Source organism: Trichechus manatus, unplaced genomic scaffold (genome assembly GCF_000243295.1).
Source record: "Trichechus manatus latirostris isolate Lorelei unplaced genomic scaffold, TriManLat1.0 scaffold00064, whole genome shotgun sequence".
NCBI lineage: Eukaryota > Metazoa > Chordata > Mammalia > Sirenia > Trichechidae > Trichechus > Trichechus manatus.
The window spans coordinates 14,516,869-14,539,846 of record NW_004444000.1 but is presented as its reverse complement, the minus strand read 5'-3'; the positions used below and the strand labels follow the sequence as shown (position 1 = coordinate 14,539,846).

Below are 22,978 nucleotides of genomic sequence, written 5' to 3'. Positions count from 1 at the left end.
TACCTAATCGTAGGCAGGAAAACTGAATCAGTGAATACTTGTAAAGCACTTAGAACAGCCCTGATGATAATAAGTACTCAAGAAATGTTATCTACGGAAGCAGACTGGCACATCTTTCTCCTAAGGAACCACTGGTGGTTTCGAACTGCCGACCTTTCTCTTAGCAGTTGATCGCTTTAACCACCGTGCCACCAAGGCTCCTTATTATAATTCATATCTTCATTAACATTAAATGGGCACCTAATATATATGCCACACACCAGGGATACAAAGATGAATACGATATAGTCCCTGCTTTCTAAGGGGAACTTGGAGCTTAGGGGGAAGATAGATGTGTTAAGCAAATAATTAAAACTTTGTATGTTAGGTTGTATAGTAAGGGAATACACTAATGGCCTGGGAGGGTCTTACGGTCTAGGAGAACCATTGATGCCTTCACTGATAAGGTGGTTGAAGCTGAATTGCCAGGATGAAGGGAATTCAGCAAGTGGAGAATGGAAGGAAGGGGGCATTTCAGGAAGAGGGAATGACAAGAGTAAAGGCATAGAAGTAGAAAGAGTAACACATATGAAAAAAAAAGTTTGGTGGTGGGACACGGGTGGCCAGAGAGGATGGGGAGGTGGAAGGGGGAGTAATTGGAGAAGACCTTGGAAAGGTTCACAGCGTCTAGACTATGGCGATATTTGTGTGCCGTAGCAAGTGGATTTGGGCTCTACCCTATAGGAAGAGAAATAGAAAGTCGTTTAAGGTTTTTAAGCAGGTGACTGACATGATCAGATCTGAACATTAGAGACGAGCATGTAGTTCAGTGTCTGGCACTTGATAGATGCTGAACTAATGTGTGTTGATCAAATATATGACAATTCCCCCTAGCAGCAGCGTAGAGGATTGATTCCCAGCAGGAGGCTGAAAGCAGGAGTTAGGAAGCCTTCACAGTAGTCGGGGTGAAAGACGGTGAGAACCTAAAGCAAAGCTGTAGCAACAGAGATGGGCAGAGAGGTACCCTCTCAGAAACTCACTGGAGTGACATGCTCAGTCTGGGGTTCAGTATTTAAGGAGACTATGGGGAAGTTAGAGTCTAAAAGATCCTGTTTACAATTGCAACACAACAGTAATATGAATCAGAATAAATATAACAAGAAGTGGTCAGGCTCTACATGGCGAAAACTTTAAAGTTACTAACGGACATTAAAATGAGGTCGCTGTTTTATCTTCCACACCTGGTATCACCGGGCCTGGAGGTGGGGTGGGCATACTCCCAGGTCCTCGTTGCTCAGTCTGGACCCTTTTCCCGCCCTTCTCCCTAAAAATCTCCCCAGCTTTGAGTCTAATGTCAGAAGACTCAATTATCCATCATCTCAGTACCACTCACTACCTACTCTTGGGGTGATTCCACCTCACTCCTTGCAGAATTCAGCTCTCAGCTCACCGTCATTCTCTTGAACTCTTCCCCTGCTCTGATTCTTGGTGGATTTAGCATGCATTTAAATGACCCATCCCATATCCTTGCTGCTCAGTTTCTTGACCTCCTCTCCTCCCACAATCTTGTTCTCTACTCTACCTTAGCTGTTAACTCCTGTGGCCATACCTTAGTAGACCTTGTCATCACCAATAACTGAACTTCTCCATAATCTCGGTTTCAAGCATCCTCATTTCCAATCACCATTTCCTATTTTTCCAGTGCACTTCTGCTGTCATTCCAATTCCAACCAACCTTAGACCCTACCAAGACAATCCATGGATCCCAACTTCTTTTCACTGTTCCTCCTTCAACTTATCGATGCAAGGCCTCACTTCTGTCCTTACTCAGCTTAAGTTCCCTTGGTCAATCATCAGAATCAGTTCCTTGCATACATCCTCAACTTCCTTACCAGACTCTCACTTCTCTGGGCTTGTTTGCCTAGCCCACAAGCTGGATCAAATCATCCTCTGCTTATTCTCCACCTGCACCCAAGCAAGCTGAATGTAGCTGGAGAAAAATACAAAACCATGCACACTGGTCTCACTTTTAATTCATGCTCACTAACCTCAAGTTGGAGCCCTGGTAGCACAATGGTTAAGAGCTACAGCGGCTAACCAAAAGGTTAAGCAGTTCAAATCCACCAGCTGTTCTTTGGAAGCCCTCTGGGGCAGTTCTACTCTTCCTACAGGGTCGCTATGAGTCGGAATTGACTTGACGGCAATGGGTTTTTTTGTTTTTGTTTTTTGGAAAAATCTCAAGTAGACCTCTAATACCGTCTAGAAATTATACCATATTTCCATAGTCATTTACTCTTTTGCTCTCCTGCATGACTGTGTCATACGTTCTAGTTTCTCCTCAAACTGCCAACTCCTCTGTCTTCAGTCTTAGCTGATAACTTTCTTCCTATTTCACAACGACTAGAGGAACAATCAGAGGAGAACTCCCATGGGCTCTCACCACACATCTTACTGCCTGCTTGTCTCTGTGTCTATACACCCTACTCTCTGACCCGTCACTGTAGATGAACGCTCTGTGCTATGTCTCAGTGAACTCTTTCACTTATGCACTGTATACCCCATTGATCTCTCCTACTCAAGGACATTGCTCTAGCAACTCTCCCCCTTCTCCCCTGTATTACCACTTCCCTCTCTATGAGATAGTTTCAGTCAACACATAAACACGTTGTTGTTTGTCCCATTTCATTAAGAAAAATCCTGATCCCACTTCTTATTCAGCTATCTTCCTACAAATCTCCTTTCCATTACAGCAAAACTCTAATTTCTCTCCATTTACTCTTGAGTTCACTTCAATCAGATTTTGCCTCAATTCACCAAAACTGCTCTTAACAAGTCAAAGTCAACAGTAACACCCCCAGTACTGTATTCAATGATCAATCTCTGTCCTCATCCTAGTTGATCTTACTTCATGTTACCATTGATCACTCCCTCCTTCTTAAAGTACTTTCTTCATTTGGTTTCCAGAATACCACATGCTCCCAGATTTCCTCTTATCTCTCCGGCCCCTTCTTAGCCTTTTTTTTTTTTTTTTTTTTTGGTTTCTTCTCAATTTCCTAAATTCTAAAGCTTAGAGGACTCAAGGGCCAGTCCTTGGATTTGTTCTTTTTTTTTTTTTTTTTCCCCTATCTCCCTTGATAGATAGTTTTGTGGCTTTCTATGCCATCTATATAATGATGATTCCTAAATTTATATCTCTAGGTGAGGCCACTGCCCTGAATTTCACACTAGTATATCCAACTGCACATGTGACGACACCACTGGAATTTCTAACAAGCCTATGTTTCCTAACATGCCCCAAATTGGTTCCTAATATTACCCATTGAATCTGCAATGCCTTCAGTTTTCTTCATGTCTGTAAAGTCTTGACAGCTCTATTTGCAAAACATATTCAGAATCTAGCCCCTTCTCATCACTACTGGTCCTCACCATCATCATTACTTGCTTGTGTGTTGCAGAAGCTTTTCTAACTGATCTCCTGGCTTCTACCCTGGCCTCATCTTCAGTCTATTCTCAGCATAGCAGCCAGAGAAATCCAATTTAAAAATAAGTCAAATTTCATCACTCCTCTGCTCAGAACTCTCCAGTGACTCCCATCTCACTTTAAAAAAATAATAAATAAAAAGCTAAAGTCCTCATTATGTCTTATAATGTCCTCTGTGATCTCCCCTCTCTCAACCTCATTTCCCAGGTCTCGCTCTACCTACACCTGCCTCCTTTCTTTTCTTCCAGCTCACTAGGCACAGATTGTCTCAGTGCCTTTGCATTTGTTGTTTTCTGTGCCTGGAGTAACTCTTCCTCAAGATGAGTCCATGACTCATTCCTCCATTCTGTAAGGTCTTTACTCAGATGTCATCTTCTCAATGAGGCTTTATCTGGGGTGCCCATCTGAAACATTAGCTTCTCCTAGAACTACCAGATAATCTTATCACTATTTAACTTACTAAATATTTAACTTATTTATCTTGTTTATTGTCTGTCACCCCCTTTGGAATGGAAGCTCCACGAGGGGGGCCGTTTATGTCTATTTTGATAACTGCTGTATCTTCAGCACCTACAAGACTATCTGGTATACAGTAGATGGTCAATACATATTTATTTAGGGAACAAATGAACACCTTGTTCTTGGAAGGAAAGAGTCACTATTGAAAAGATGCCAAATCTCTTAAATTAACCTGTAAATTCAATGTAACTCAATACAAATATCAAAAAGATTTCCCCCACAATGTAATAGAATGATAATGGAAGGTTATCGGGGGTGGGGGGGAGAATTCCAGTAGAAGTCTGAACATTAAGAGTAATGAAGGGAAACTGGCTTTATTGGATAGTAAAATATATTACAGAGCTCTAGTACGTAAGCAATTAAGTACTGTCATGGGAATCAACAGATCAATTACCAGAACAGAGATTCTAGAAAGACAGCAAAATTCATATAGGAATTTAGCATATGAAAAAAGTAGCCTAGAAAACAAATGAAGGAAGGATGGGGCCAGCTGCTTCTCTCTTTTGGGGAAAAACTATGTCTTTGCCTTATTCCTTATACCAACATAAATTCCAAACATATCAAAGATCTGTCTAAGTGTAAATTTTTAAACTCTGGAATTATTAGAAGAAAGCAAGGATTCTATCCTTGTAATCCTGGTATGAGGAAGGCCTTTCTAGGCATGACACAAACCCAAAAGGTATTCTGGAATAAATATGTTGATACACTTAGATTTTTTAAGAAAAACTGTTCAGCAAAATATTTCATAGTCCAAAGCAGAATGACAAACTAGGAGAAAATTGCAACATATAGATGAGAGACAAATACTCAGTTTCCCCCAAGGACTGGGGGGCAAATTATATGAAAATATGGAAATGGACAATGAGCAGATGAAAACATGTTCAGCCTTACTCATAATTAAATACGTGAGCATTAAAACAATGAAATGCACAGGCCATGGATTGAATTGTAAAAAAATGTTCTGTAGTATTTGGAATGATGGAGAAACGGGGGCTCTCATACTGTGCTGGGGAACTATGAATTGTGGCAACATCTTGGAGGGTTATTTGGCAATATCTATGAAAAACTGAAATGCACATTGCTAGCTGACTTTGGGCACTTTACTTAAGCTTTCTTAGGCCCAATTTCCTCCCCTGAAATATAGCACCTACCTTGCAGCGTTCTTACAAGAATTACAGGAGAGAATACGCCAGCAAAGCATTAGGTCAGGCTCCCACAGCAAAGCCGTCCCTGTCACAGAGCAGGTGCCCGGTGAACTTGAGCGGATGAATGAATAGAACCACTCCATAAACATTAGCTATTATTTGGCTTCAAAATTTCACCCCTGAGAATTGATCCTACAGATAAACATGTGCCCAAAGATACGTGTACAAGACTTTTATTTCTAACATTGCTTGTAAAAAGCAAGAAAACAGGCAAAAAAATCTAGAAGCAGGCTGTATCTTAAGAAATAGGGGGCTGGATAAAAGTGTATGATAAATCTGTGCAGTGGAGTTACAGGTACCAATAGGAAAGGATGCCCTAGAAATAATAAGTTAAAAAAGGCAAATTTTGGGACAGTACAAATAATATGACCATATTTGTGTTTTAAGTGAATATATGTAAACACAGACACTGTATATACTTATTTAAAATCTTGACGGATTCTCTCTCACAAAAAGCCATCGGTGACTACCCCAGGCAAGCAGGTCTGTAGGATGAACAAGGACAGAAGGGTGGGAGAGGGACGTCAGCTGTTTATCTGATACTCTATTACACTGCTTGAACGTTTTTGCATAAGCAAGTATTATGTTTATAATAATGAAACTATTTTTAAAACTAGCAGAATAGGGCCCCAAGGAGAGAGAGCGTCAGGGATAATGGAGAGGGGAAGGGAGGGAGGAAAGGCAGACAAGAAGAAAGGTGTGGGGAGAGAAACAGAGACTGAGACTACAGGGAGAGTTAACAGCAGTGTGGGTTCTTCAGCCTGGAGAAGAGAAGGCTAAAGGCTAGTGGGCTGGGTGGGGGCAGTTATGAGGACTGACTAGTTAACCAGGTATATTCACTGGACAAATATTTATGGAGTGCTTGCTCGGTACCAGGCACTGCGCCCACTCGGTACCAGGCGCTGGGCCTGCCAGGTGCCAGGGGCTGCACTTGCTCTCGGTACCAGGCGCTGTGCCCGCTCGATACCAGGCGCTGTAGCAGGCGCTGCACCCACTTGGTGCCAGGCGCTGCGCCCGCTCGGTACCAGGGGCTGTGCCCGCTCGGTACCAGGCGCCGTGCCCGCTCGGTACTAGGGGCCGTGCCCGCTCGGTACCAGGGGCCGTGCCCGCTCGGTACCAGGCGCCGTGCTCGCCCGTACCAGGGGCCGTGCCCGCTCGGTACCAGGGGCCGTGCCCGTTCGGTACCAGGGGCTGCGCCCGTTCGGTACCAGGGGCTGCACTAGTTCATGACAGGACCCAAGAACGCGCTTCTCTTCCCTACCCTTTGCTCCATCATTACTGGGACGGGGACATTTCTGCCCAGTTGCCTCCAGATTCCAGACTTGATGGAGTGTGTGACAGTGTCTTCCCATAGGCTCCTCCACTGGAGCCCTGTGGGGAGAGGGGTACTCTTGGGAGGGGGGCTTGGCTTATTACCTCAGCAGCTACAGGGGTTGAGCCAGCAAACCTGGCTCCTGCCAGGGGCAGGCTCCTGCTGTTTGCTTTCCAGCAAGCCTGCTCTTTGCTCTCTCATCCCCCCTCCTGTTTGGCCCTCTGGCCCCTGCTGGCTGGGTCACTGCCCCCTGGCATCATCGCTCTGAAGCCGGCAACCCTGCTGGGCCATTCACAGGCACAGCATAGTGGGGTGGGGGGCAGATGTTATCCCCCCCCCGCCACAAACATATGCTCACTGTGTATCAGTGCCCTGGGAAGGGGTCCAGGCACAGAGTGATTGGAGGCTGCAGGCTCTGGGGGGATGTAAATGGACTGGGAGGTGTGTGTGTGTTGGGGAGAGGCAGTATCGGTAATCAGTGTGAGATGGGGGGTTGTCCTCAGACTGCTCTCCCGGGCAATTGCATGCCAGCAGCTTTGTCCTTTGCCAGTTGGCATGCAGGCTTCGGACCACCGAGGCGTCTTCCCAAACGCACGCCCCAGCTTAAAAAAACTCACCCACTGCTGTCGAGTTCTTTTTGTTTTTTAATTTTATTGTTGTACTTTAAGTGAATGTTTACGATTCAAGTTAGTCTCTTATACAAAAATATATACATACATTGTTATATGACCCTAGTTGCTCTCCCTATACTGTGACAGCACACTCCTCCTTTCCACCCTGGATCTTCTGTGTCCATTCAACCAGCTCCTGACCCTCTCTGCCTTCTCATCTCACTTCCGGACGAGAGCTGCTCCTTTAGTCTCATGTATCTACTTGAGCTAAGAAGCACACTCTTCACAATTATCATTTTATGTCCCATAGCCCAGTTCAATCTTTGACTGAAGAGTTGGCCTTGGGAATGGTTTTAGTGCTGGGTTGACAGAGAGTGTGGGAACCATGCTTTCTGGGGTTCCTCCAGCGTCGAGTGGATTCTGATTAGAACTGCCCCATGGGGTTTCCAAGACTGTAATCTTTACTGAAGCAGACTGCCACATCTTTTTCTCAAGCTGGTGGGTTTGAACTGCCAACATTTTGCTTAGCAGCCTATTGCTTAACCACTGCCCACCGGTGCTCCCCCAACCCCAGCTAGGTCACTGAAAATTCCCAGCCACCTTCTCTGGCCTAAGTGCTGGCACTAAGCCAAGGAAGTTGGCCCTGGGGTAACTATTCTCTCTCTCTCCACACACACCCCACACACACATCACAGACACCCATCACACACACCACACACACACATACACACACACCAAACACTCACCACACACACATACACACACCACACACCACACACACACACCAGTGTTGGGGCTGGAGAGTTCCTGTAGAGATTTCTGATTCCCATGACACTAGTCTGGTGTAACACCGCTGCCTTTCCCGTTATACATCTATTTCCCATTTTCCATACTCCTCTGCAAATCTCCCTCTTCCAGCATCCCTCTCCCCAACCACCCTTGGGCTCCCAGATTCATTTCTCTGGCTCCACCTGAATTAGTCCCGAAACATACACACAGAGCGAGGAGACAAGTAGGAGGCAAAACCCTTCCAGAACCGCCCACGGCAACATCCCAGAGAGGAGCTGGACTTGAAAAAGGCTGCCCATCTGAGCGGGGTGAAGAAGGGAAGGGACAGGAGGGCCTCGACTGGCCCTCCTCCTCCCCGCTCTGCCAGGCCAGGGCTCCGGAACACTCGGAAATATTCACTCCCTGTCCTCGCCTTTTTTTGTTTTTTTTTGGCGTTGGGTCGGAGACGGTTTAAAGGAGATTTTAAGAGACACAGAGAAGTACAAAGACTGAAAGAAACGAGAGAAAGGAGATGAAGAAGGAACGGAAAGGGGGAAAGCGTGCTGAGAGTGGGTGCGCTGCAGAAGGGGAACGGGAGATTCCACCAGGGAGAGTCCTGGAAACGGGGGAGCGGCCCCGCTGTTTGTCCGGCCTCCAGACCCAGGATGGCGGGGATTAGGAAGCAGCTCTGCCAAGGGCTGAGCTGCCGCCTCGGCTCTGGGAACCCAGAGCAAATACACCCTGATCCCCACATAAAGGGCCAATTAACTGCGCTGTCTCCGGGAACAAATCCGATAACAGGGTGACAAGCCCCTAGACGCCGGCGGGTCCTGTGTTTGCTGAGAGGCCGACCGGGAGCAAATCAGGGGATTAGGACCGATCCACATGGTGGGCTGCGGCTTCCTGTCTGCTGCAGCCCGCCTCGCCCCAGAGCAGGGCCGGGTAACAGGTCCCGGGATGTCTGTCTTGGTGAGGCTCTGGTGTGACGGCAGCCGGGTGACCACGGTCAGCAGGGGGCAGAGCAGAAGTCTCTGGGGCCTGGAATCTGGAGGGTCAGAGCAGATCAAATAGTCCATTTCCTCGTTCACAGATGGGGAAAATGAGGTTAGAGCGGTGGCATCTTGTAATTGGCAAATATAGGAGGGGACCCACTTCTGGGTTCCTGAGGGGCTAGACTTCTTGTGGGGGGGTGTACCCTTTCCATCTCTTACCTGAGTGCAGCCTGGCCCTGGAACAAGGGACAGACGTCAAATCCTATCTCTGATGCCTTCGTACTTGAGAAAGAATGTATCGCTAGCCCCTCTCCTACTCCAGCCGGTCCCTGCCTCAGGATGTGCTCTGATTTAAGACATCTGTGGGTGCCAGGCCCCTAGGCCAGCACCGGGAGCCAGGTGCTGAACGAACAGCGCCGGGCTCTGCCTCCCACCAGGCCTCATCCGCCCACCTTGTGCTTCTGACCTTCCAAAGCCCCATCCAGAGCTGAGGCAAAGGGGTAGGAAGACACCTAAACACCCTACAGTTGGAGGCTCCACGGCGAGCTGTGTGGGTTGCCTTGAGGGAGAAGCCTTGGGAGAGGCTCCTCACCCCCACAGCGTCCCTGGCTCACTTGAGCGCTCTCTCTGCCTGAAATACTTCAATTCTTGACTCTACTTACTCCTGGCTCTTGACTGCTTATGCTGGGTTTACACGGCTTTGTAGCACCCACTTCTCTGGATCTCCACCTGTTCGTGACTCTCCCTCCTTCAGAAACAGCTACCCCACGAAGGTTGTTTCATTACATAGAACCCAATGGCTGAGCCAGCATCCTGCCGCTCACCATCAGCAAGAAAGGGCCCTGGGTCCTTACCCCAGATGGGAAGGCGGGAGTCTCTCTATTTTTCTGCCACCCCAGTGCCATCTCCGGTTTAGGAGTATGTGTGTTGGGGGGGGGGTGGTGAGGGACTGGAACATCTTTAAGTAGAAAGAGCCTCAGAAAAGTCAGAAGCAGGCTAGGGCTGGGAATCGTGAGTTTTTATTTTATTTTATTTCATCTGATTCAAAAACAGATTTGCAGGAGTTTTACATCAATCTTGTCTCTTCTCTTGCGCTTGCATTTACAGAAACAATATTGCCCTCTTTGTCTTTCTCCGGGATTCCCTGGTTTCCCTCCAGTCTCCTTAAAAATGTAAAACAATTTAATAAAACATGTAGATGCCGAGTAACGCGAAAGGTATGCAAATAAATGCGAGAGGTATGCAAATAGATGCGAGTTGCCTGGATTTCCCTAGGCTCCCCCGGCCCCCCCCCCGCCCCCCGCCAGTTCTAGCCCGGATCTGAGTTTCCGGCAGGAAATGCTAGGTCAGGGCTTCTGGAGCAGGACTCCCAGGTCGGGACGCACCACCCCATGCCCTGGACTCGGGGCTGCAGCCCCCCCGCGGGCTCCTTCACTCCCGCTGCTAAGCGCCGGAACTTGGGAGGGAACCGAAGCCAGAGCACCTGGCTCACCTTTGACAGCGTGTTTGTACTCTGCCTCAGTTTCCCTAAGGGCCGGGGAAAGAGAGAAGGCATTCCTGTCCGAAAGTCGGGTAGAAGGTAGAGACCCACAGAGCCTTCTCCATCACTCATCTTGGGTGCTTTGAGAAAGGAAAGGAAACTCTCCCTCAGCGTCTAGAAGGGGACGCGGGGCGCAGGGCGGGGTCTCCAACTCACGCTCCACGTCTCTGGTCTCCTGTCCTGCGAGTGGCCGTCGGGGGTGGAGGTGGGAGGGCGGAGGGAAGCGGATTAGTCCCTTAATTACGCCGTGATCGGCGTAGCACCTGCTTTCAGCCCGCCCAGCTCCCAGGGGAGCCGGCGGGGGGCGGGGGGTCGGTGGAGAGAAGGACGAGTGGCGACGGAGGGCACGCGGAAGCTCCGACCGTCCCGGGCGCGCCGGCAGGACAGCGGCACCGTGGCTGCGGCGGCGCGCAGAGGCGGTGGAGGGCCGTCTGGCTCCCGGCCCGCGGGGCTCGGACCCAGGGCCGGGGCCCGGAGCCCCCAGCCTCGAGCCCGGCCGGCTGGCGCCATGCTGCGCTACCTGCTCAAAACGCTGCTGCAGATGAACTTGTTCGCGGAGTCCCTGGCCGGGGACATTTCCAACTCCAGCGAAGTGCTCCTGGGCTTCAACTCCTCTCTGGCGGCGCTCAACCACAGCCTGCTGCCGCCCGACGACCCCTCTCTCAACGGTGAGTCCCCGCCGCTTGGGGACGTCGGGTTCGGGGGCGGGTGGGGTGAGAGGCAGCAAGGCTGGAGGGGGAGCAGAAAGCGCCTCTGCCCCGAGGTCCAGGACGGAACGGCAGTCCTTGCGCTCCCCGGGTGGCGGTTTGGGGTTTCCGCCCCTGGGGGCTTCGGTTTGGGGTGCAGCACCGGCGGGAGGTGGAGGGCTTAGGAGGAGACCGCTGCTTAGTCAGGCTGTCCCGCCTCCCCAGCCCCCCGCGCCCATCCCCGTGAGGAGAGCCAGGGCTGGTGACCCGCAGTCCCTAGCTCCCTGGGCCTGGGCTTCGGCCGGGGGCCCAGGAGGGGCGCTGTGGCCGGCGGACCTGAGCCCAGTCGGGCCACTCAGTGACCCAGCCAAGGAGCAGGTCTCCTTCGGGACCCCAAGGTTTCCTGGAACGAGGGCGAGGAAGCCAAAATGTTAGGTGTGCTTGCTACCGAGGGGGACGGGCGGGCATGCCAGGGAAACAGAAGTTTACGGGGAACCCCCAGGCCTGCCCACCCCGGCAGGGCTGTGGCGCGTGGGCAGTGCCGGCGGCGAGCTCGTTACCGCTAATTAGAGTGATTAATAAATGACTGGGACGGTCGCTGTCCCCGAGCGCAGCGGGGAGGCGCCGAGAGCAGTTGGCTTCCAGCCTGGGGAGAGGCCCGATCGCGCCCCCTATGGGCCGCATCGGGAAGCCCCTCTCTCCGGGACGCCTTTCTCCGCGGTGCCTTCGGGTGATCCTCCCGCCATCCCTCCGCCCTCCACCTGGACTCGTAGGTGGCGAGAAAGGAGACCCGGACAGACTGCGTGTGTGTTTGTTTGGGGGGAGATACTCCAGGTGCCGGAGGAGGAGCTCCAGGGCCTCATTAGCATGGACATTAGCTATTCATTAGGTTCATGTCAAAGTATCTCCTGAGACCGGGAATGACAGGGGAAAAATTCCAGGATGAGGCGCCTGCAGATGCTGTCTGTCGGAATTAGGGAGAGGGGACAGACCAGAAGGGTGTGGCATGTATGCAGCGACTGGGGAGAAGAGGATGGGGGAATGAGACGGATTCTTCCGTCTCTCGGGAACCCCTACATCCCCAGGAGACGCAGCACAGCCTTTCTCGCCGACCGCTCAGATAATCGCGCCTCTACTTACCCAGCGCCTCTGCGGAGTGTTTCCACCATGCATTGTCTCCTTTAAGCTTGGAAATGGAGTGAGGTATATAGGTAAGGTACTGATAGCCACATTTCACAGCCGAGGAAACAAATTCAGAGAGTGAATGATACCCCGACGGGCATAAAACCAGCATGAAGGAAAACTTCGGCAATAACAGACCTAAGTCTATTCCCATTACACCCGAGGGTTCTGTGAGAGGGGAACAAAAAGGAATACCGGGACCTGGTAGAATCTGATTCAGGTGAGAGTGTAGGAGCCTGGATGAGTTAAGGTGAGCTGGGGAGGGAGAACCCTTAAACAGTGATAGAGTAGCCATAATTTATGTATTCTTACCCCCAAGGAGCCCTGGTTGTGCCATGGTTAAAGCACTAGGAGGGTCGGCGGTTCGAACCCACCAGCCTCTCCAGGGGGGAAAGATGTGACAGTCCGCTTCCATAAAGATTTCAGCCTTGGAAAACCTATGGGGCAGTTCTACTGTGTCCTACAGGGTAACTATGAGTCAGAATCGACTGGACGGCAATGGTTTTATGAGTGGTTTTTTACCCTATGGAGCAGAGTTCTCCTTTGACACACATGGGATCGCCATGAGTTGAAGTCTACTTGTGGCAATTGGTTATTAACTTTTTTACCCAGTGCTTCATGTGTATATGACCTTATGACAGCCCTATTAATTCTCCCATATTACAGGTCGAGAAACTTAGACTCAGAGAGGTTAAATAATTTGCCCAAGTTCTTACAGCTGGCAAGTGTGAAAGTCTGAGGTTACAGTTCTGGCAGATTCGACACCCACGCCTAAGTTCTTAACCACTCCGGTGTCGCCCACCACGGGGTCTGCCTAAACTGGAACAAATGTGATGGAAGAGACAATAGGAGTGAAGGGCAGAGATTTCCATTTGGAAGGAGGTAGATGGAGAAAATCACTCCCTTCTCCAAGTAGAGGGAAACCCGGCATCCTGACCTCAACCAGTCACACTCTCCTCAAAACGGCGCCAGCGCAGGGCAACCCGTCCAGCTTGGTCTCCAGCAGAATTTCTAAAAGGAGGGGCGGGAAATAAATACAATCCCACACCGAGGCTGGAGGCAAGAGTTCCCTGCGGGTTTTGGAGCTGGGTGAGGGGGCGGGAGGAGGCGCAGAACACAAGCGCCGAGGTGTCCCTGGACACCCGATTACGCGAGGCGGCAGCGGCGCCTACTGGCCGCCACCGGTTACAAATCCACTTGCGATGGCGGGACTGAGAGCTGGGAGTGTCTGAGTATACCCGACTCCGGGGTCCTGATGCTTAAACTGTGCGACAGAAGACCAAGTGGGCAGGAGTCTGTAGTCCAAGTGTGACAGAGGGGCAGAATACGCAGGCGAACTGATTTGAGTGAACGAGGGACTTCCTCTTTCCCAGTGCTTCTTAACCTTTCTTGGGTGATCAACCTGTAGGATAAACTGCTAAGAACTATGCGCCTCTCAGGAAAAGGAACGTTACGCATATTCCGCTAGCATTTGCATCCAGTCACTCTGAGTTCACAGTCCCCGCCCCCCTCCACCCACGCGCATACCCGAAGCCCACTTATGGACTCCAGGTTAAGAACGACACGGGTGCCCCAGCCCGAGCACCCGGTCTTCCGTTCCATAACATCCCGCGCGCCTCAGACTGGTCCGCATTTCCCATTTCACCCTCCCGGGGAAGGTGCGCAGGCAAAGAACCGAGTGTTCGAACAGGTGCGCCCCTTGTGGTTGCTCACTGGGCAAGGACGCTGTGCGAACCAGCGAGTGGGAGCTGAAAACCCGACCGTTTGCAGGGCTCCCGCCGCGCGCTCTGACGCGGGATTGCGTTTGCCGGAAGAAAGCGGACGCCTCTTTTTTTTCTCCAATCAGAGGCTGGGTCTACCCACCAAGACGTGGCCCAGTCACTCCCCGCTTAAACTTGGCCAGAAAGGACGCAGGGGTCTTTAGGCGGCCCAGAAAGCCGGTCGTGGACTTTGTGTCTTGATTCCTCTTCTGATCTGCCTGTCTATAGGCATCTCCTTTCGAGCCTAAGAACGTGGGGTGTCCGCCAAGAAGGGCATACTGGGCCCACAGAGGGAGAGGGTTGGCAAGACAGCAGGCAGGACTGAGCTCTAGCAGATGAAGCATAGAAAGTACAACGACAAGAAGGTTCTCTTTCCTTCTGGAACCTCTATCCCTCCCTCAGTTTCCCAGTCTGAACGCTGTGCGCCACGCCCATCCCAGTCTCTCTAGGGTCAAGGGTCGGGCCAGAGGACGCGATGCCGCGCATCGTGGAGCAGCCGCCAGATTTGCTGGTCTCCAGAGGCGAGCCGGCCACGCTGCCCTGCCGCGCCGAGGGCCGGCCCCGGCCCAACATCGAGTGGTACAAGAATGGGGCGCGCGTGGCTACCGCACGCGAAGATCCGCGCGCGCACCGCCTGCTGCTGCCCAGTGGCGCCCTTTTCTTCCCGCGCATCGTGCACGGGCGCCGCGCGCGGCCCGACGAAGGTGTCTACACTTGCGTGGCGCGCAACTACCTGGGAGCAGCGGCTAGCAGAAACGCCTCGCTGGAAGTGGCAGGTGGGTGTCCTGGCTCCAGCTGGTTGCTGCAGAACCGAGGGGGGGCGGGGGCAGGCGAGAGGGCACCACAGGCAATCCGACTCAGAACAAGTCCCAATCTCAGCCCATTCAGCACCTTCTTTGGGGACTTGTGGTCTCTAATACCCACGCCATGGTCAGAGGAGGCGGTGGTTTTAGGAGAGAGTTCCAATCAGCAGGGATCCACCCCACCCAAGACAGTTTCCCTGTGTCCTCACCAAGTTATGTTACTCCTGTTGCTGTTAGGTGCCCTGCAGTCGTTTTCGACTCATGGCTACCGCATGTGACAGAGTAGAACTGCTCTATAGGGTTTTCTTGGCCGTAATTCTTAAGAAAGCAGATCGCCAGGTCTTTCTCCTGCAGAGCAGCTGGGTGGCCACCCTTTGGTCAGCAGGCCAGCGCTTAACCTTTTGCGCCACGGGAGCTCCCCTACACCGTTCTCTCCCGCTCCCTAGTCCTCCGCGATGATTTCCGGCAGTCTCCTGGGAACTTGGTGGTGGCAGTGGGAGAGCCAGCCGTACTGGAATGCGTGCCTCCCCGCGGCCACCCCGAGCCATCGGTGTCCTGGAAGAAGAACAGTGCAAGAATCCAGGAGGAGGAGGGAAGGATCACGGTGAGGGGCGGGGCCGTGGCTAACCCTTCTGGGGGTCCAGTTGATTGTGACTCATAGAGACACTATAGGACAGAGTACAACTGTTCCATAGGGTTTCCAAGTCTGAAAATCTCTGTGGAAGGCTAGGGATGGGGCAATGTCCCCAAGAACGAAGGCCAGAACCTAAGGATCTGGGAGGGGCTGAGGGTAATGTCTTGGAGGTGATAAGGCCAGGGGACTTGAGATAGGGCATCAGCTGACCAGCAGCTTAACAGTCAGCTATTGAGTGAGGGATCAGGATCGGCAGGGTGGAACTCGTATAAACTGGGTGGGGAGCATGATGTCCCGGTGACTGGTGGGAGGCCGTTTGGGCTGTGGGAAAAAAGATAGACTGGAGCCCCATCTTGAATGGATTCCGTATCGGATAAATGGGTCACCTCGACTAGTCTTCAATGGTTTCCTGTGAGGCTCAAATAATATATATCAAATGTTTCGACGGCTATAAAGAACCAAAGTTATCATAATTACTCTGCAGATCCGTGGAGGGAAGCTGATGATGTCACACACACTCAAGAGTGATGCAGGGATGTATGTGTGTGTGGCCTCCAACATGGCGGGAGAACGGGAGAGTGGGGCAGCCGAACTTGCGGTGCTGGGTAGGCGCGGGGAGTTTTTGGCGTTGTGGGAGTGGGTAGCCTAGGGAGTAAGTACCTGCATGGACACCCCCGCCCCGGCCCGACTGTTCACTCACTCCAACTTCCTAGAGCGCCCCTCCTTCCTGCGGAGACCAATGAATCAGGTGGTCCTGGCTGATGCCCCAGTGGATTTCCCATGTGAAGTGCAAGGGGATCCCCCTCCTCTGCTGCGCTGGCGCAAGGAGGACGGAGAACTCCCTCCGGGCAGGTGAGAAACCCCGCCTCCTGCCTGTAAGGACAGCCAAACAACTCTAGAGCCAACCCTCCGAGAAACTGGAATGCGGACACCCTCTCAGTTGAGAATCCACAGAAATCGGCTCCCAGAGTCTGTGCCCCGCCCCCGTCCTATCCAGTCCCCAAGTCTCTTCATTCACGGGCCCATGGGTACAAGTTTCTGTCCCTGTTGAGTCCTGTCTTGTCTTTGTGCGCCCTGACCCTGGTGTCTGTCCTGGGGGAGAGAGACGGGGTCTGCAGCCATGGCCAACTCAGCCTGGGGGTGGGGAGTGGAGCAGGTATGAGATCCGGAGTGACCACAGCCTTCGGATTGGGCGGGTGAGTGCTGAAGACCAGGGGACTTACACCTGCGTGGCGGAGAACAGCGTGGGCCGTGCTGAAGCCTCCGGCTCGCTCAGCGTTCACGGTGAGGGCCCACGGGGGACTGCCTGAGGCAGGGAGGACAGTAGGGAGGATGGAGGGGGGTGGCTGTGGAGGAAAATGGGGGGCCGGGGGAAGGACAGAGCCGGGAGATGCAAGGGTCGCCTGCGTCTTCTGGAAGGAGGGAAAGGGGGAAAAAGGGTAAACAGGCTTCTGCAAGAGACGGAGGTCTGCTCCGACTTAAGCCAAGCTTAAGAGTTTCTCTGTCCTCTTTCCCAGTCTCCCTGACTCCCTAACCCTTTATCTCCCCGTTCTTCCCAGTCCCGCCCCAGCTGGTGACCCAACCCCAGGACCAGATGGTGTCTCTAGGAGAGAGTGTGGCTTTCCAGTGCGAGACCAAAGGAAACCCCCCACCCGCCATCTTCTGGCAGAAGGAGGGGAGCCAGGTAGGTGGCCATCTCCAAGGCCCGTCTCTCCAACGTTTCCTCTGGGTCTTAGCTTCCCTCCCTCCCTCTACATTTCTTTCTGGGGCTTCTTTTTCCCCTTGAGTCGTTTGGGAGAATTAAATAAGACAATGAATATAAAGACTTGGAACATAGTGGGCACTTTCTTTATAAATGATAATACATTTAGGTGTAGGGAACAAATCCTACATGGTTCTTCCTTGGAGAATCTTTTATTTTGGGCAAAGCTGTCCTAAGGATGTAGCAAGTTCTATTAAATTCCCTCTCTCCCTGACCCCTTGGGCCTGGGCTTTTGGGTATAACATATCACCAAGTACTGTACCTAGAGCAGCTCAGGGTAGAAAATGACTTGCTATTCTACTTAACGGAAACCCTGGTGGCATAGCAATTAAGTGCCACAGCTGCTAACCAAAGGGTCGGCTGCTCAAATCCACCAGGCGCTCCTTGGAAACTCTATGGGGCAGTTCTACTCTGTCCCACAGGGTCACTATGAGTCGGAGTCGACTCCACGCAACGGGTTTGGTTTTGGAATTCTGCTTAACAGCTGACGAGGAATTCCACGAGGAGGAGTTCCACCCCTCTCACTCCTCCATCTTCACCTTGAGCAAACAAATCCCAGAACACACGACCAGAAGGAACAGTGACTGAAGTTGTGACATAAGTGACCTCCTCTAAGGGAAGGGTGGAATTTTTACTACTAGGAAACAGGGTCAATATACTAAGTATGGCTAACCCTCATCTCGCTCAGAAACCAGGCAAACCATCACCTCATTCCAAATCCACAGCCCCAATTTTCCTATGTCTCTAGCACCTGGAACGGCTGCATTTTAATGAGAGTTTCACATGAATAAAAGATGCTGATGGTGGTAGGGGCTGAGAGTAGGTATCAGTCAGGGGCTCGTCTTCCATGTAGCTAATGTAAATGTTAACGCCTGAGAGAAGGGAAAGGATCTCACATTTATCACACAGTGTCCTTGAAGACTTTCAGATGCTCACTTTGTTTAGCCCTCATAGCAAACCTCTAAGAGTCAGATTGGGGTAGACTGGAGCTCCGGAAGGTGAAATAGCTCGTTCAGAGTTTCCCGACCAGTAAGTCACAGAGCTGGGAACTGGAACCCAGAATCATCTAATCAAACCCCCTCATTTATGTGAATAGGTTTAACTGGCTTGTCCAAGGTCACACAGCTGGCTGGGGGCAGAGTATAACCTGGAACCTTAGGAATTCTCTGGATTTGGGGGTTGATGGGAGTGGGGAGCCCTCTCTTCCCAACTGCCAGCTCGTTTTCCACTTGGTTCCTTATCTCTGTCTCCAGGTTCTGCTTTTCCCCAGTCAGTCGCTTCAGCCCACGGGGCGCTTCTTGGTCTCCCCAGGGGGCCAGCTCAGCATCACTGAAGTGCAGAGTGGGGATGCTGGCTACTACGTGTGCCAGGCCATCAGTGTGGCTGGCAGCATCCTGGCCAAGGCCCTGTTGGAGATAAAGGAAGGTATGTGCCCATGGGGATGGGGCTGGACTCAGGGTCTAGAGGGTAACAGCAGCTTACAGAGACTTGTTTCTCCTGGATTTTATACTGTGTGTCTGCAAGAGGAGGGGTATGTTCCCAAGGCATGTCCTTGAAGCACAGCCACTAATAAATGGCTGGTCTCAGGCAGAGCCGACAGGTGGTTACGGAAGTCCCCTCTGATCTCTGGGGGATGAAGGAGCAGACAATGAGGACCAAGGGGCTGGCTGCCTCTACCAAGGATCCTTCCTGAGCTGCCCCAGTTCTTCTTCTCTCAGCATCCTTGGATGGACTGCCCCCCATCATCCTCCAGGGACCAGCCAATCAGACTCTGGCCCAAGGCTCATCTGTGTGGCTGCCATGCAGAGTGGCAGGGAACCCTCCACCTAGTGTCCGATGGAAGAAGGATGGGCAGTGGCTGCAGGGGGATGACCTCCAGCTCAGCCTAATGACCAATGGTACCCTGTACATTGCTAGCGTGCAGGTGAGGCTGTCCTCTGGGCCCTGAGAACTAAGAATGCCATCTGGTCCACATTCCCAACTCCAGTGAGCACCCCCTGGGACTCTCACCCCATTTCTACCCCTCTGTCTTCTCGGACCGCCCCCTTCTATCCTTCTGCCTTCTTTCAAGAAAGTACACAACATCCCCCTCATCCCTAAGTACACCTGCCTGCACCCCCAGTGCATTTGCCAGTGCTTTGCCCCCTTCTGCAGGAGATGAACACGGGTTTCTACAGCTGTGTGGCCAAGAGTTCCACAGGGGAGGCCACATGGAGTGGCTGGCTTAGGATGCAGGGTGAGTTTTTCCCCTTGTTTTGCCAGCATCTTTCTCCAAATCTGCTTCAAAGGCCGCCATTATCTTCCAAGACTCCAGGACTCCTTTTATCTTGCAGATGCCATTTTGTGGTGGTGGGGGTGAGGAAGACAGCAGTGGTCCCCTGGGAGGCAGGCAGGAGTAGGGGTTAGGATACCATGCTTCCCTTTCCACTGTCACCACTGCACCAGACCCGCAGCCTCTGGGAAGGAGGCAGGTTACATTGGGGCACCCTTCTCCCGTTCTTCTACTCAAAGATTCTCTCCTCACTGCAGAAGATTGGGGAGTGTCATCAGATCCCCCCATAGAATCCAGGACTCCTCCAGGGCCTCCCTCTCGGCCACTGGTCACTGAGATCACCAAGAACGGCATCACCCTGACCTGGAAGCCCAGCCCGCAGGCGGGGGCCACAGTTACCTCTTATGTGATAGAGGCCTTCAGGTACGGTGAAAGTTTGAATGCGAACCTAGGAAGCCTCAAGGGAGGGGACCCTATGTCCTCCAGGTCTTTGCTATTGTGGGGAGGAGTTCACCACTTCCCTCTCCAGGCATGAGGCGTAGTGGGGGATCAGAGAGAATGCATGAGCTGGAGTAGACAGCGTGGGGGTTCCTGGCTCAGACAACTCTGGCACCTCATTCCCACTGCAGCCGAGCAGCTGGCAACACGTGGCGGACAGTGGCAGATGGCGTGCAACTGGAGACTCACACAGTCAGCGGTCTGCAGCCCAATACCATCTACCTGTTCCTGGTTCGAGCTGTGGGGGCCTGGGGCCTCAGCGAGCCCAGCCCCGTCTCTGAGCCTGTCCGCACCCAGGGTGAGTAAGGTCAGAGTCCTCACACCCCCGCAAAACCATGGCACCACGGCAGCTGACAAATTTGTTTCTCACTCTGCCAGGCCTATACCCGTGGTCTGACCTGGAGTAGAGGGCCATGCTTCCCTCTCACAGAGGGGCAGGGGGCAGAGAGAGAGACTGACTCATCTTCGGTGGTCTCACTTCTGTGCCTTCTACAGCTTGCGAATGTGGAGAAATATTAAGACTAGAGACCACGGAGGGGCCACCTTCATGTTAGGGAACAGAGGCCTGGAAGGAATGCATACGTGGATATGCAGACAACACACTCATGTTAGCTGGACACCAGGCTGGCCTCTGAAAGCCAGTCTCCTGACCAACCACTTCCTGCCCTGGGGTACTGAGTAGTGCAGTCTGTGGGGCAGTGCAGAGTGGGACACGAAACACTCCCAGTCCTGTGTCTGTCCCTGCTGGCCCCTGCTGAGCGGGTTCTTCGGTCAACAGACAGCAGCCCCTCCCGGCCAGCGGAGGACCCATGGAGAGGCCAGCGGGGGCTGGCTGAGGTGGCTGTGCGGATGCAGGAGCCCGTCGTCCTCGGGCCCCGGACCCTGCAGGTGTCCTGGACTGTAAGTGTGACACAGGGATGAGGGTCGGGGCAGGGAGAATGATGTGGGGTATGAGAGGCTCTGAGTGGGTGCGGGAGAGTGGGAGGAGAGTGGCTGGAGAAAACAAGGTAAGTGGAAGAGGGGCTGGGCCTGGAGGACTTGTGTGCCCCCGCCTCCCTCCTGGTATGCTTTGTTCTGTCGGTCACAGATGGATGGCCCAGTTCAGCTGGTGCAAGGTTTCCGGGTGTCTTGGAGGACTGCAGGCCCTGATGGGGGAAGCTGGACGGCGCTAGACCTAGAGTCCCCAAACCAGCAAAGTGCTGTGCTCAGAGGGCTCCCCCCAGGGACCCAAATCCAGATCAAGGTGCAAGCCCAAGGCCAGGAGGGGCTGGGGGCCGAAAGCCCCTTTGTGACCAGGAGCACTCCTGACGAGGGTAAGGCGGGCCCCTGAGGTGAGAGATCGACAAGAGGGAAGAGGGAATCGGGAGGATGCAAGTGTCAGGGGGAGCACAGTGAGTGTGGGTGGGAAGGAGGGGGTGGAGGGGAGGGGCGTCAGGGGGCAGTTTGCCATGACTGTGTCCCTCTCACCACGCTCCACCCTGGCCCAGCCCCCAGTGGTCCCCCCCAGGGAGTGGCAGTGACCTTGGGGGGTGATGGCAACAGCAGTATCACTGTGTCCTGGGAACCTCCACTCTCCTCTCAGCAAAACGGGATCATCAAGGAATACCAGGTACAGGGTTTGAGAGGACTCAGGGGCTCGGATTAGGGTGGAGGGAACCTAGGGCTCATTTTGGGTCGGGGGTTGAGGCTGGGGAGAGGAGAGAGGTTTCAGAGTGCTGTCAATGGTGAAGAGCTCAGCTGCTAATCAAAAGGTCGGTAGTTCAAATCCACCAGCTGCTCCTTGGAAACCCCAGGGGGCAGGCCTACTCTGTCCTATAAGGTCGTTATGAGTCCGAAAGACTGGACAGCAATGGGTTTTTTGGGGCGGGGTGGGGGTAAGCCCTCTCTGGTGGCACAAGGGTTAAGCACTCGGTGGAACTCACCCAGCCACTCCCCAGGAGAAAGATCTTCTTTTGTAAAGATTAAACCAAAACCAAACCCGTTGCCGTCAAGTCGATGTCAACTCATAGCGACCCTATAGGACAAAGTAGGACTGCCCCATAGGGTTTCCAGGGAGCGGCCGGTGGACTGTCCGACCTTCTGATTAGCAGCCAAGGCCTAAATCACTGCACCACGAGGGCTCCTTGTAAAGATTAAAGCCAAAACAACACTACGGGGCAGTTCTACCCTGTCGCATGGGGTCACTGTGAGTTCGATTCCACGCACCTAACATCAACAAGACCTGGCTACCATCTGAGCCTCGAGTTTCCCCGTGGGGCCAGACCTCCACGTGTGACTCTCCGCCTCCCTAGATCTGGTGCCTGGGCAATGACAGTCGCCTCCACCTCAACCGGTCTGTGGCAGGCTGGGCACGCTCCGCTGTTCTCCGGGGACTGCTGCCAGGTCTCTTCTACCGGACCCAGGTCGCGGCGGCCACCAGCGCTGGCGTGGGCGTGGCCAGTGCCCCGGTGTCGGTGCAGCTGCGTGAGTCCGGAGGTGGGAGGTGGGCGACCGGGCTGGGGAGCCGAGGGAGGCTCCTGGGGTGGCTGTACCTGTGCGCCAGGGACGGCGCCTTCCCAGCTCCGGGGTTCCCGGGTCCCCCCTCCCCTCACCTCTCTGACCCCCACAGCGTCCCCGCCGGAGTTGGAGCCTGGGCTCGAGGTGGGCTCTGGGCTGGCTGAGCGGCTGGCGAGGGTGCTGCGGAGGCCGGCCTTCCTCGCGGCCAGCGGCGCCGCCTGCGGGGCGTTGCTCCTCGGGCTCTGCGCCGCCCTCTACCGGCGCCAGAAACAGCGTAAGGAGCTCAGCCACTACACGGGTGAGAGCCGGGCCTGGGCAGAGGGCAGGGGGCAGGGGCGGGCGGAGGGCCGGGCCTGGGGAGGGAGTCAGCGGCTGGCAGAAGGCTGAGCCTGGCCATCCCTGCGCCCAAGGCGAGGCGGCGCCACTGGGCAGCGGCAGCGGGAGGCGCCGCACGAGAAACCCGGCCACAGTGGGGAGG

The 22,978-nt window shown here is 53.2% G+C and overlaps 1 protein-coding gene across 1 annotated transcript in view; it reads left to right on the top strand.

The window, feature by feature from the left end:
* Positions 1 to 10,730: 10,730 nt before the first annotated feature.
* ROBO3 (roundabout guidance receptor 3) overlaps positions 10,731 to 22,978 on the top strand; it is a 17,881-nt gene continuing 5,633 nt past the window's right edge. Inside the window, exons 1-17 of the mRNA XM_004379361.1 lie at positions 10,731 to 11,075; positions 14,485 to 14,811; positions 15,285 to 15,442; positions 15,957 to 16,077; positions 16,186 to 16,324; positions 16,629 to 16,756; positions 17,032 to 17,156; positions 18,488 to 18,659; positions 18,953 to 19,158; positions 19,389 to 19,470; positions 19,764 to 19,929; positions 20,136 to 20,302; positions 20,783 to 20,904; positions 21,092 to 21,317; positions 21,492 to 21,613; positions 22,296 to 22,467; positions 22,613 to 22,798. Coding sequence (XP_004379418.1) covers positions 10,916 to 11,075; positions 14,485 to 14,811; positions 15,285 to 15,442; positions 15,957 to 16,077; positions 16,186 to 16,324; positions 16,629 to 16,756; positions 17,032 to 17,156; positions 18,488 to 18,659; positions 18,953 to 19,158; positions 19,389 to 19,470; positions 19,764 to 19,929; positions 20,136 to 20,302; positions 20,783 to 20,904; positions 21,092 to 21,317; positions 21,492 to 21,613; positions 22,296 to 22,467; positions 22,613 to 22,798 — 2,779 coding nt within the window. The 5' untranslated portion in view covers positions 10,731 to 10,915. The remainder of the gene's footprint in view (positions 11,076 to 14,484; positions 14,812 to 15,284; positions 15,443 to 15,956; positions 16,078 to 16,185; positions 16,325 to 16,628; positions 16,757 to 17,031; positions 17,157 to 18,487; positions 18,660 to 18,952; positions 19,159 to 19,388; positions 19,471 to 19,763; positions 19,930 to 20,135; positions 20,303 to 20,782; positions 20,905 to 21,091; positions 21,318 to 21,491; positions 21,614 to 22,295; positions 22,468 to 22,612; positions 22,799 to 22,978) is intronic.